This window comes from Salmo salar, chromosome 16 (genome assembly GCF_965601325.2).
Source record: "Salmo salar chromosome 16, fSalSal1, whole genome shotgun sequence".
NCBI classification, from domain to species: Eukaryota; Metazoa; Chordata; class Actinopteri; order Salmoniformes; family Salmonidae; genus Salmo; species Salmo salar.
Window position 1 is genome coordinate 17,329,690 of NC_138306.1, and position 13,208 is coordinate 17,342,897.

General features: G+C 44.3%; 1 protein-coding gene across 4 annotated transcripts; it reads right to left on the minus strand.

The window, feature by feature from the left end:
* Window positions 1-1,703: 1,703 nt before the first annotated feature.
* Window positions 1,704-6,297, minus strand: rxylt1 (ribitol xylosyltransferase 1). 4 transcript variants are annotated; one of them, XM_045696661.2, is made up of 6 exons: window positions 5,514-6,297; window positions 4,534-4,713; window positions 4,269-4,371; window positions 3,839-4,153; window positions 3,307-3,477; window positions 1,704-2,951 (listed from the first exon to the last, which is right to left on the minus strand). In XM_045696661.2, exons 4-6 carry the CDS (start codon window positions 4,018-4,020, stop codon window positions 2,549-2,551), a joined length of 756 nt encoding a protein of 251 aa, XP_045552617.1. In that variant the 5' UTR covers window positions 4,021-4,153; window positions 4,269-4,371; window positions 4,534-4,713; window positions 5,514-6,297; the 3' UTR covers window positions 1,704-2,548.
* Window positions 6,298-13,208: the final 6,911 nt, after the last annotated feature.

Consider the following 13,208-nt stretch of genomic DNA (forward strand, 5'->3'; position numbering starts at 1 on the left):
TGGCGAGCTATCTACTCAGAATATTGCAGAATGTGCTTTTGCCGAAAAGCTATTTTAAAATCGGACACCGCGATTGCATAAAGGAGTTCTGTATCTATAATTCTTAAAAAATAATTATGTTTTTTGTGAACGTTTATCGTGAGTAATTTAGTAAATTCACCGGAAGTTTGCAGTGGGTATGCTAGTTCTGAACGTCACATGCTAATGTAAAAAGCTGGTTTTTGATATAAATATGAACTTGATTGAACAAAACATGCATGTTAAAATGGTGTAAAATAGTCATATGTTTGAGAAATTGAAGTAATAGCATTTCTAAGGTATTTGAATATCGCGCCACGGGATTCCACTGGCTGTTGAGTAGGTGGGACGATTTCGTCCCACATACCCTAGAGAGGTTTTAACAGGTGTGCCTTGTTAAAAGTTCATTTGTGGAATTTCTTTCCTTCTTAACGCTTTTGAGCCAATCAGTTGTGTTGTGACAAGGTAGGGGTGGTATACAGAAGATAGCCCTATTTGGTAGAAAACCAAGCTCAAATAAGTGAAGGGAAACGACAGTCCATCATTACTTTAAAGACATGAAGGTCAGTCAATACGGAACATTTCAAGAACTTTGAAAGTTTCAAGTGCAGTCACAAAACCATCAAGCGCTATGAGGAAACTGCCTCTCGAGAGGACCGCCACAGGAAAGGAAGACCCAGAGTTACCTCTGCTGCAGCAAATAAGTTCATTAGAGCTACCGGCCTCAGAAATTGCAGCCCAAATAAATGCTTCAGAGTTCAAGTAACAGACACATCTCAACATCAATTTTTCAGAGGAGACTGGGTGAATCAGGCCTTCATGGTCAAATTTCTGCAAAGAAACCACTACTAAAAAACACCAATAAGAAGAGACTTTCAATGGACATTAGAGTGGTGGAAATCACAAATATTTATCTTCTGGTCTGATGATTCCAAATTTGCGATTTTTGTTTCCAAACGCTGTGTCTTTGTGAGACGCAGAGTAGGTGAACGGATGATCTCTGCATGTGTGGTTCCCACCATGAAGCATGGAGGAGGTGTGATGGTGCTTTGTTGGTGACAATGACTGTGATTTATTTAAAATTCTAGGCACACTTAACCAGCATGGCTACCACAGCGATACGCCATCCCATCTGGTTTGCGCTTAGTGGATTTGTTTTTCAGCAGGACAATGACCCAACACACCTCCAGGCTGTGTAAGGGCTATTTGACCAAGAAGGAGAGTAATGGAGTGCTGCATCAGATGACCTGACCTCCACAATCACCCGACCTCAACCCAATTGAGATGGTTTGGGATGAGTTAGACCGCAGAGTGAAGGAAAAGCAGCCAACAAGTGCTCAGCATATGTGGGAACTCCTTCAAGACTGCTGGAAAAGCATTCCAAATGAAGCTGGTTGAGAGAATTCCAAGAGTGTGCAAAGCTGTCATCAGGCAAAGGGTGGCTACTTTGAAGAATCTCAAATATAAAATGTATATTTTGATTTGTTTAATTTATTTCATAGTGTTGATGTCTTCACTATTATTCTTTAATGTAAAATTTTCACTGGTACTAATATATATATATATAAATAAAAGCAATGTGTACTGAAATGAATGTGGTTCTATTGCTCCATCTGCTGGTGATCATGTTATGGTACAGATTAATTTTCTCTCCAGTCTCATGAAAAAAATAAAACATTTACAACTTAACAAATATTACACATTTTAATAGCAAAACAAACCGTTTACAGAATTTCACAGAAAACAAGAACAGTGTTAATCATTTTTCAAGCTCTAATGCATTAACAGCATGAAAACATGAGGTTATGGTTTACCACAGGATATGGTTTACTGCAATTGCACTAGAGATAGACCTACTCCTGCCACAACAACAAGCCCTACTTAGTTCAAGGACAGGTCTATAATAAATGTAAAGGAAAAGGAGATATCCTCCTGACAAATATCTAGATGGGAAAAATATCAGAGGAGGCTGGTGGGAGGAGCGAAAGGAGGACGGGCTTATTGTAATGGAATAAATGGAACGTCAAACATGTGGTTTCCATATGTTTACTGTGTTTGATAAAGTTCCATTCATTCCATTCCAGCCATTACAACGAGACTGTCCTCCTATAGCGCCACCCTCCTCGGGTAAAAATACAATAACTGGGCCTTACTGAAAGGTCGAATACAATGTTGCTTTGGAGTGTGCATTCAGCAAGTAGTTCAAGAGTAACTGAAATCCATAATCTTTTAAGTTACAACATAAATACATGTAAATCTTGAACTATGTAAAATAAATTATGGAGAACAACAAGATTAAAAGCCACCTCATTCTAATATAATTCACCCATAGCCTGAAATAAATGTTTTGTTTGAACATTATCTTGAGAGACAGTTGTCAGCTACCAGTGGAAACTTTACAAAATGGAGCCATAAGCCCACAAAATCCCCCCAAAAGGTGGCTTTTCTCCCTTAAACACACTGCCAACGAGATCCACATTGTACCTCGTAATTGTGCCATTTTGTGTTTAACTCTGAGCTTTAAAAAGACTTAGCTGTTTTTGAAGAAGGTCTCCTCTAAGACCTCGGTGAACCTGTCCTTCATCTGCTGGCGGAAACTGCTATACCACTCCAGCAGTCTCCTCCTCCTCTCAGTCCTTTCCTCGTGGCTCATCATCTTCTCCTTTTCCAGGAGGCCTGGAAGCTCCTTCCAGTCTTTGAGAAAGATGAAGGGGGCTCCTGCAGCTTTGAGGAGACGCAGTGGGGAGCTGCGTGCAGCAGAGCACCCACCGGGGGTCAGCATGTCTTCCACCACGGGTACGGAGCCGTAGGCACAAGCCTCGTAGATGCGGTAGCACTCCGTGTTGATTCCCACAGGGCAGAGGGTGAGCTCGCTTTGGGCCAGGGCTGTCTGGTACTGTCTCAGACTCTCCACTGTCTCCTGAGGAAGCCACCTGATGCAGAAGAGGAGGAATATTAACGTCTAGTGAGCAGGGAGTTCATTTAATGTATTACGTATTTAAACAGGCTTCTGTTGTGAATATTACACATAGTACTTGTAAATTCCCCTTTGCGCTTCATGAATTTTTAAATGCAAAGATCAGAAAAGGGTTGAACTTCTATTTGAGTGTGCTGACTCAATTGATATTTGACTGGTAAACAAAGCCCACCAACAAAAGTATTTCCACTGAAGTGAGCTACTAGAGGTTCAAACCTCATTGAGAAAGACAGGATGCAAAAATTGGACTGAAAACCATTATTGTGAATTGATACAGTGCTTGACAGTGACAACATAGCATAGTGAAATACTTCTCTCTGCCAGTAGTGATGCACTCTTTGTCCAGTCCTGTTTGTTTCAAGATCCCCATGAGTGTTTCCCTCGAGGAGTTCTTGTAGACAGTTCCCAGGAAGTTACAGAGGAAGGGCCTTGCGGAGCTCACCATATGGGAGTTTGGCATGACCACAGGAAACTGCCTGTATCTGAACAGAGCGGGCATACAAATCCACTTTTAAAATATGCTCCTCTCTGGTGCAATGCAATACCTAAAGTGTTAAAATGTACTATTATGTAACCTACAATGGAAACATGAGTGAAAGAAGGGAAAAGTACATGTTGAGGGAAGAAAGACAAACAAGAAATGCAGAATTCTGAAACTTGAGAAACACACTCAGAGAAACCCTCAAACTAAATCAGGGCCTGTATTAACAAACCATTTCAGAGTAGGAGTGCTGATCTAAGATCAGGTCCTCTTTCCATATAATTATGATCTCAAAGATAGAACTGATCCTAGATCAGCACTCCTTCTCTGATACTTTATGAATAAGGGTTCAGACGACCTACGTGGCTACTCCGAGGGGCCACTGGAAGACATCCTTGTCGTTAACCCAGGGGCTGTCATAGACCAGGAAGAGCAGGTCCACAAAGCCCCCGTGCCTCCTCAGGTAGGGGCTGATCCAGTCGTTGGTGCAGCGCTCGCTGCCCAGCAGAACCACAGCCACACGATTCACAGCGTGGAACTGCATCAAGGTCTGGACATGCTGCAGCCACCGGGTGGCGTAGGAGATCTTCTGCTGCTCCCGGCCGTTCAGCACCAGAACCACACTGTCTGTGTCCAGAGGAACGTGGCCTTGGATCACCGCTGGACCTGTGTAGAAACTATAGATAGACAGAGAGAGAGAGATGGTGGGGTGGAGGGCTGTCAGAATAGCTGACATCAGCTAGATCATATGCATCTTATATTGTGATAGGAGTCTCATTTGTGATGCCTTACCTGAAATCTATCTTTCCCACCTGTATCTCCCCCTCTCTCCACTGTGCTTGTATGTCGGTGGGGTTGAGGGGACCTTCTAAAATATGTTCCCAAAGGTAAAGTCCTGATAGAAGAGAGGAGTTACTTCAGAGGGACAATATCCATAAGAATGTTTTTTTTACACACCATAATGTAACCTAACATTGTAAGAGGAAGCATCAAACAAGAAAGAGATACCAAGCAATATTGTACAACTTATCACAGAAGATCCCTAAAAAGGCATTACCTATGGCCGCTTTCCCCCAGATTTGAACTTTGTATCTCTTGGGCCTGTTCTTGTCAATGCGCTCCTGGTATTGTCTGAAAGCCTCCCTCTGTTTGTGCAGAGCAGAAAGCGCATTAGCCTGCTCATCCTCCCAAGGGTTCCACACATCATCCCCAATGTAAGGAGCCACAACACCACCACCTGTAATCACCAAAACAACAGGAAAATAACACTTACTGGAGCTAGCTAGTTAGTGGTTTTCACATGACGAGTACATAACCCTGTCAGGGTATTCACGTGGTGACTCCAGACCCAGTTTTGCCGACCCACCACGTAACTGTTATTTGAAGTACCCTGTGGCCACATATGCTTGTAATGCTCACCATTTTGGATTGTAACTGTATATGATCATATACAACATTGGACATGACCCGCAAACTATGGACAGTAAGTTTATTTTCTCAGATAAGTAGCTAGCTAGCTAATTTACCTGAGGTTGCGACTGTAATTTTCTTCACCACTCTGTGGACACGGGTGATCACCTTCGTATTAAAAAATACATTGTATGCAGCATACAAGGAAAACACCACATAGACAAAAACTATCAGGATGAATATTTTTCTGTGATGTTTTTTCATGTTTTCCTTCTCACGTTACCATTCTGCACTCGAGTACCAGTTAACCCCTTTAAAGTAACCAATATCTGTGCAGCTCGTTGTCTCGGAAACACTGAGAAAGCAATCAAAGGCGACTGTTTACAGTTCAAGGACCCAGCTCAAAGGCTGGCATAAGATTTGCCGGAGAAAAGTTATTCCCCTTTTGGAATTCATCTATGTGAAGCATTTTCTTTTATCGTCATACAGAACCGATTTTTATTTTGATAATTAAAGCGACTCGTGTGGCATATTTGAAATTAAATACAAAACAAATTGCTTACAAAGATGTTATAAGAATTGAGACCGCGCGCTGAAACATAATCCCGGATGTTACCCAGGACGTACCTAATGTGGAGCGAGCTGCCAGTTAAGGCAAAGACAGAAACTGCTTATCCTTTATAAATCCACGATCACGCTCGTAGGCGATGTCATGGCGACGTTGGCTAGCTAAACTCATGCGCAGAAACACGCAATCGGGTCTAACGGTCGACACGCGCCAAACTGCGCATGTGCAAGCCATCAAATCAAAGGCAATCCAATATAAAATAGTGTTTGACGAAAATGAAAAGGTGCAGTTTATCACTTTCAACAGGTTGGACTAATAACATGTACAACTACTTAAGACATTGGCTCGAATCAAGGTTGTGCCTTTAGATTTCGATAAATAAAAATATATAAAACTTCTGTCATTGACTACTCAAACCCCGGCCTGGTCTGCTTCACAAGCTTTCCCAGAAGTCTCGCAATGTTGCCCCTCTGGGTTTAAAAACTCTTGCAGTTAAGGCAGATTTATTAGAGAAAGGAGAGATATGAATCCCACTGGGCAATAAATGGGTGAATGTATAACGTCTCACCCAGCAGACTGTCGACCAATCGCGTTCACATTGTCGTACTGCGTCACGCGGTTGCTAAACCGAGTCGAGAAACCTGCCTATTTTCCTCGAAAGTACTTAATGTCAAGATTCCAAAGCTATATGATATTACAGATAAATTAATTATCTCACATCTCCGAAAATATTTGTTATGTTGTACTTCTTGTTGACGAGACGTATGCGAATATATTATTTTGAGCTAGCACCCAATTGACTCCCATTAAGTCCTTAAAGGAGAGCTTTCATTGTCCCAGAATGCACCGCGCGGCCCATTGACGAAGTTACTACGATTCCAGTGGATTTTTGCATCTCCTCAAAAGTATCTCTGGTTAAGACATAGGGAAGCCCTCACTGTTCTTTTTCTAGCGATGGGAAGGTCGACTCTTTTTATTCACTGTGATCTTTTCGATTCGTTCAGTCAAAGAAACAATTATTTATACTAATTTCATTAATTTGAGTCAGTAACTATGTTTCCATCAGTGTAGGCTGCTGATTGGAGGATGGCTCATAATAAATGTCTGGAAAGGCGCAGTGGCGGTTCTAGACCATTTCAACTGGGGGGGCCAAGCTCGGGCCAGTTACATTAGACGTTATTGTTGTCATATCGTTTTGCATGTGGTACGATACTGTTGTGTTCCACCTAAAGCCATCCCTCTAGAAAATGTGTGGGTTAAATTAGTGTTCCACGTTGCCACTGTCTAATAATGGAAGTAAAAAAAGAATGATAGCAAAAATGTGTTATGTAAAAATTATTTCATACTCCACATTTAAGGGGGCCACAAGGGGGTCCAAAATGGTTGTCACAGGGGCACTGGCCCCCCCTCCCAGAACCACATGGAAACCATGTGTTTGATGTATTTGATAACATTCCACCTATTCAGCTCCAGCCATTACCCCGAGCCCACCCTCCCCAATTAAGGTGCCACCAACCTCCTGTGGTTTTCATCCCAATTTTTTATGTGAGTAAAGTCACACCATCCCCCCAAAAAATCAAAACAGCTGTGATGGAAACAGGTATTTTCGGTACAATTTTATAAATGCCGACAGATAATTTGTTCATTCGACATGGTGGGATCTTTTTGTGTTGGTAAAATTAATAATGCGAGAAATGGTGGTGGAACGCCTTTATGCGCAAATATTGATATAATAACCATCATATCAAAGTAAACTTGGAGTCACGCGATGGTATGGTGTGTGTTCCTCCTGCTATGACTTGGGAAACCATGCAGTTTATTAGGCTACAGATTAAATAAATTATGAAGTGCACAGGGGGTCTTGATGGTCCTTTCCAATAAATATTAAGGGTTTTATTTTGGTAACATGATGATTGATGTTTGACTGCCTTTTGACAAATAAAAATATGCATAATAATCTCATCATGTAGACCAGGGGTGTGAAACTCATACTATGGAGGGCCTAGTGTGTGCAGGTTTCAGTGTTTTCCCTTTCAATTAAACCCGGGTGTGGGGAGTTCCTTACTAATTAGTGACCTTAATTAATCAATCAAGTACAAGGGAGCAGTGAAAACCCGCAGATGGACTTTTGAAGTGAAGAGTTTCGATTTTTGTAGCAGAGCACCGTTAAAAGGTGTCATCTCTGATGAAGAGTATCTCCCTTCACATGTGAAGGTGGGATATGTTAGATATGCGGCGAAAGCTTTTGTGTTCAAGCCGTTGTTTTGCTGGAATTGCTAAAGGTATGGACATGTGTCAAGTGTGTGCCGAAGGAATGTTGTTGAAGAATCTGAGGATGTACAATGTTATAATTGTGATGGCAACCATATTCCCAATTCCCCAGAGTGCCTGGTTAGGATAAAAGAGTATGAAGTGGCAAGGGTCAGGGCTATATAGCAGATCTCACACACGGAGGGTCAGGGCTATACAGAAGGTCTACTACACGGAGGGTCAGGGCTATACAGCAGGTCTACTACACGGAGGGTCAGGGCTATACAGCAGGTCTACTACACGGAGGGTCAGGGCTATACAGCAGGTCTACTACACGGCGGGTCAGGGCTATACAGCAGGTCTCCTACACGGAGGGTCAGGGCTATACAGCAGGTCTACTACACGGCGGGTCAGGGCTATACAGCAGGTCTACTACACGGAGGGTCAGGGCTATACAGCAGGTCTACTACACGGCGGGTCAGGGCTATACAGCAGGTCTCCTACACGGAGGGTCAGTGCTATACAGCAGGTCTACTACACGGCGGGTCAGGGCTATACAGCAGGTCTCCTACACGGAGGGTCAGGGCTATACAGCAGTTCTACTACACGGAGGGTCAGGGCTATACAGCAGGTCTACTACATGGTGGGTCAGGGCTATACAGCAGGTCTACTACACGGAGGGTCAGGGCTATACAGCAGGTCTACTACACGGAGGGTCAGGGCTATACAGCAGGTCTACTACACGGAGGGTCAGGGCTATACAGCAGGTCTACTACACGGAGGGTCAGGGCTATACAGCAGGTCTACTACACGGAGGGTCAGGGCTATACAGCAGGTCTCCTACACGGAGGGTCAGGGCTATACAGCAGTTCTACTACACGGAGGGTCAGGGCTATACAGCAGGTCTACTACACGGAGGGTCAGGGCTATACAGCAGGTCTACTACACGGAGGGTCAGGGCTATACAGCAGGTCTACTACACGGAGGGTCAGGGCTATACAGCAGGTCTACTACACGGAGGGTCAGGGATATACAGCAGGTCTCCTACACGGAGGGATAGGGCTATACAGAAGGTCTCCTACACGGAGGGTCAGGGCAATACAGCAGGTCTACTACATGGCGGGTCATGGCTATACAGCAGGTCTACTACACGGAGGGTCAGGGCTATACAGCAGGTCTCCTACACGGAGGGTCAGGGCTATACAGCAGGTCTACTACATGGTGGGTCAGGGCTATACAGCAGGTCTACTACACGGAGGGTCAGGGCTATACAGCAGGTCTACTACACGGCGGGTCAGGGCTATACAGCAGGTCTCCTACACAGAGGGTCAGGGCTATACAGCAGGTCTACTACACGGAGACACGTGAAATATTTGAAGGAGCTGAAGATATGGCAGTGGATGCTCCGCAGACTGTGGAGATTGAGGGCTGTTAAACAGTTGAGGGAAACTGATATGCTGATTGTGAAGAAGGTGGATTTTATGTTTATTGCGCATGTGATTAATTGTACTGCACAAAAGAAAATAAAGTCAAAGAAACTGGACATAATAGTATCAACCCAAATAATTACGTTTATTATTTGGGTTGATATACAGCCAAAACAGTAGGTGGCGGCATGCACCGATAGCATTTGTTTGCGGCCCGCCATAATATCAAAGAAGTCCCTGTACAGTAGGTGGCGGCAATACACCAATAGGTGTAGTCTGCCATAAAACTTCAAAGAAGAAGAAGAAACCTGCAGACGGCTGCGAGAAGCAGCAGGTCACAAAAGAAGGCGGTGAGGACCGCCAAGTTCGGGCCTCGTCCCGAGGATGAAAAGGTTGGTTCTGGCCCAGTGGGGGTTGAGGTTTGTGGAGAGAATGGATCCTTGCGTTTTGGCTGATCCATATGTGGTGTCAGGTTGGGGGACTGTTTAGTTGGTGAGAGTAACTCAGAGTGGATTAGTGATGATTTGTGTTTATTCAGTCCAGAGGGAGTGGGCGCTCCGGATCACGCGATTAGAGACAAGAAATGTGACTTGCCTTGCTCTCTGGAGCAGAGTGTCGTTGAAAGGAGTGATAAAGGGGGATGCATTAAGTGTTGAGGAGGATTAGTTGAAATTGAAGATTCCCAGTACCTGTTATGCCTGCCGTTTGGTGCAATGCAGATCCGGTGTCGAGTCTGGGGAAATGGAGAAGCCATTGTCTGTCCTGCTAAGTTTTGATGTAGTCTTGACAAGGTCAAGTTAGGAAGTGTAAGTCATTTAAGGCAAATCATTTAAGAACACATTTATTTACAATGACGGTCTAGGAACAGTGGGTTCAAGGGCAGAATGACATATTTTTACCTTGTCAACTCAGGGATTTGATCTAGCAACCTTTCGGTTATTGGCCCAACACTCTAACCACTAGGCTAGCTGTTATCCTTTGAGAGCTTTTGTTCTGAAAATACTACGGTGTTTCAGGTGTCAAGTTTATGGGCATGTTGCAGCAGTGTGTAGGAGGGAATGAGTCGAAGGAATGTGTAGTATCGGTGGAGAAAGTTGTGTGTGTGTGTGTGTGTTAGCTATGGGGTTGCCTATGGGGATGGAGATTGGAGGTGTCCTTTGAGAGAGAGGCAGGTTTAGGTTGCCAGGGTTAGAGTAGTACGGAAAGTGGTGTATGCCGAAGCAGTGAAGTGAAGGGTAGAGGAAGATGGGTACAGGGTGAGGGATACTGAGAGGATTCCTATGGATAGGCAGAGACCAAGAGAGAGTAATTGGAAGAATATGTGCTTCAGTAAGGTGGGCTTTTCAGCATTTATAGCCATGGTTGTCAATTGTACTGCAGAAATGGATCATAAGTCACATAAAATAGAGGTTGTGGTGGCAGCGGCAGAGAAGTACTTGGGATTGCGAGGATTTATTGCAGAGCAGTTGTAGGAGGTGTTGATTAGTAGTGTTCTGTCCTCACAGACCATTGGTCTGGAGTAGAATTAGATAGGGTTAAATAGTGGACTAGTGTATTTTTTTTTGGAGAGAGTTAACTGTTGGCGGGGAAATTTTCTTTTTCCACAATTTTGTATTACTGTATCAAGAATTTAATGTACGTAGGCTGTGAATGACCTCACACACCAGTACAGTACGTGGTGGTGTACGCACCCAAAAGTTGGATGCGATCCGCCAACCAAATCCTAAAGACGAAGAAATCCATAGACACTCGGCCAAAGATGTTTTATAACTAAACCAAGATAGACCACAGCATGTCATTTCAAATGCGAACAAATGAGTCATAGTGGGCAAAACAAGCAAGGAGGTCGGCAGAGCCAAGCACGAGCTAGCGAGATCCTATTGGTGCGTTCTAGCAACATTTGCATATTTCCGTTAGGGATCGCCTACTCCGAAGTGTGCGTGTACAATAACTCAATTTGCCTTTGCAATCCTTCTAAACAATTACATGTTTTAAAACTTTGGTAAAGGGTAAAGTCTACAAAACTTAGTCTACTCTGTTCGTAACAGATTGTAGTTTTGGGAACAGAAAGCTGAATTGAGGTCAAATGTTTAATTGATAAGACAATTAGTAGAATGTCGGCCACAATCCATCTTGTTCCATCTTCTCCCACTGCCGGCCATTTCAAATCAAAATGTATTTTGTCAAAAGCGCCAAATATAACAGACCTTACTGTGAAATGCTTACTTACAAGCCCTTCACCAACAATGCAGTTTTAAGAAAAATAAGAGTTAAGAAAATATTGAGTAAAAAAATGTAAAAGAGTAACAATAAAATATCAATAACTAGGCTATATACAGGGGGTACCGAGTCAATGTGTGGGGGTACAGGTTAGTCAGGGTAATTGAGGTAATATGTACATGTAGGTAGGGTTAAAGTGACTATGCACAGATAATAAACAGCAAGTAGCAGCAGCATAAAAACAGGGGGGGGGGGGGTCAATGCAAATAGCCCGGGTAGCCATTTGATTAGCTGTTCAGCAGTCTTATGGCTTGGAGGGAAGAAAAACTTGGCGGTCTGGTACCGCTTGTCGTGCGGTAGCAGAGAGAACAGTCTATAACTAGGGTGACTGGAGTCTTTGTCAATTTTTAGGGCCTTCCTCTGACACCGCCTGGTATAGAGGTCCTGGGTGGCAGGAAGTTTGGCCCTAGTGATATACTGGCCCGTATGCTCTACCCTCTGTAGTGCCTTGTGGTCAGAGGCAGAGCAGTTGCCATAGCAGGCGGTGATGCATTCAGTCAGGTTGCACTCGATGGTACAGCTGTAGAACTTTTTAAGGATCTGAGGACCCATGCCAAATCTTTTCAGACTCCTTTATGACTGTGTTGGTGTGTTTGGACCATAGTAGGTCCTTAGTGATGTGGACACCAACGAACTTTAAGCTCTCGACTCGCTCCACTGCAGCCCCGTCGCCATGAATGGGTGGCGTGCTCGGCCCTTTTCCTGTAGTCCACAATCAGCTCTTTTGTCTTGCTTACGTTGAGGGAGAGATTGTTGTCCTGGCACCACACTGTCAGGTCTCTGACCTTCTCCCTATAGGCTATCTCATCGTTGTGATCAGGCCTACCACCGTTGTGATGTCAGCAAACTTAATGATGGTGTTGGAGTCGTGCTTGGCCACGCAGTCATGGGTGAACAGGGAGTACAGGAGGGGATTAAGCATGCACCCCTGAGGGGCCCCCGTGTTGAGGGTCAGCGTGGCAGATGTGTTGTTCCCTACTTTTACTACCTGGGGGTGGCCATTCAGGAAGTCCAGGATCCAGTTGCAGAGGGAGGTGTTTAGTCCCAGGGTCCTTAGCTTAGTGAGGAGCTTTGAGGGCACTATGGTGTTCAACGCTGAGCTGTAGTCAATGAACCGCATTCTCACGTAGGTGTTCCTTTTATCCAGGTGTGAAAGAGAAGTGTGGAGTGCAATAGAGATTGCGCCATCTGTGGATCTGTTGGGGCGGTATGTGAATTGGAGTGGGTCTAGTGTTTCTGGGATGATGGTGTTGATGTGAGCCATGACCAGCCTTTCAAAGTACTTCATGACTACAGATGTGTGTGTTATGGGTCGGAAGTCATTTAGGCAGGTTACCTTGGTGTTCTTGGCACAAGGACTATGATGGTCTGCTTGAAACATGTAGGTATTACAGACTTGGTCAGGGACAGGTTGAAAATGTCAGTGAAGACACTTTCCAGTTGGACAGCGCATGCTCTGAGTACACGTCCGTCTGGCCCTATGGCCTTGTGAATGTTGAGCTGTTTAAATGTCTTACATCGGCTACTGAGAGCGGGATCATGCAGTCGTCCGGAACAGCTGGTGCTCTCATGCATGCTTCAGTGTTGCTTGCCTCATACTGCGCATAGAAGTCATTTAGCTCATCTGGTAAGCTTGTGTCACTGGGAAGCTCGTGGCTGGGCTTCTCTTTGTAGTCCGTAATAGTTTGCAAGCCCTGCCACATCCGATGAGTGTCAGTGCCAGTGTAGTAGAATTCAATCTTAGTCCTGTATTGACGATTTGCCTGTTTGATGGTTCGTCAGAGGGCATATCATAGC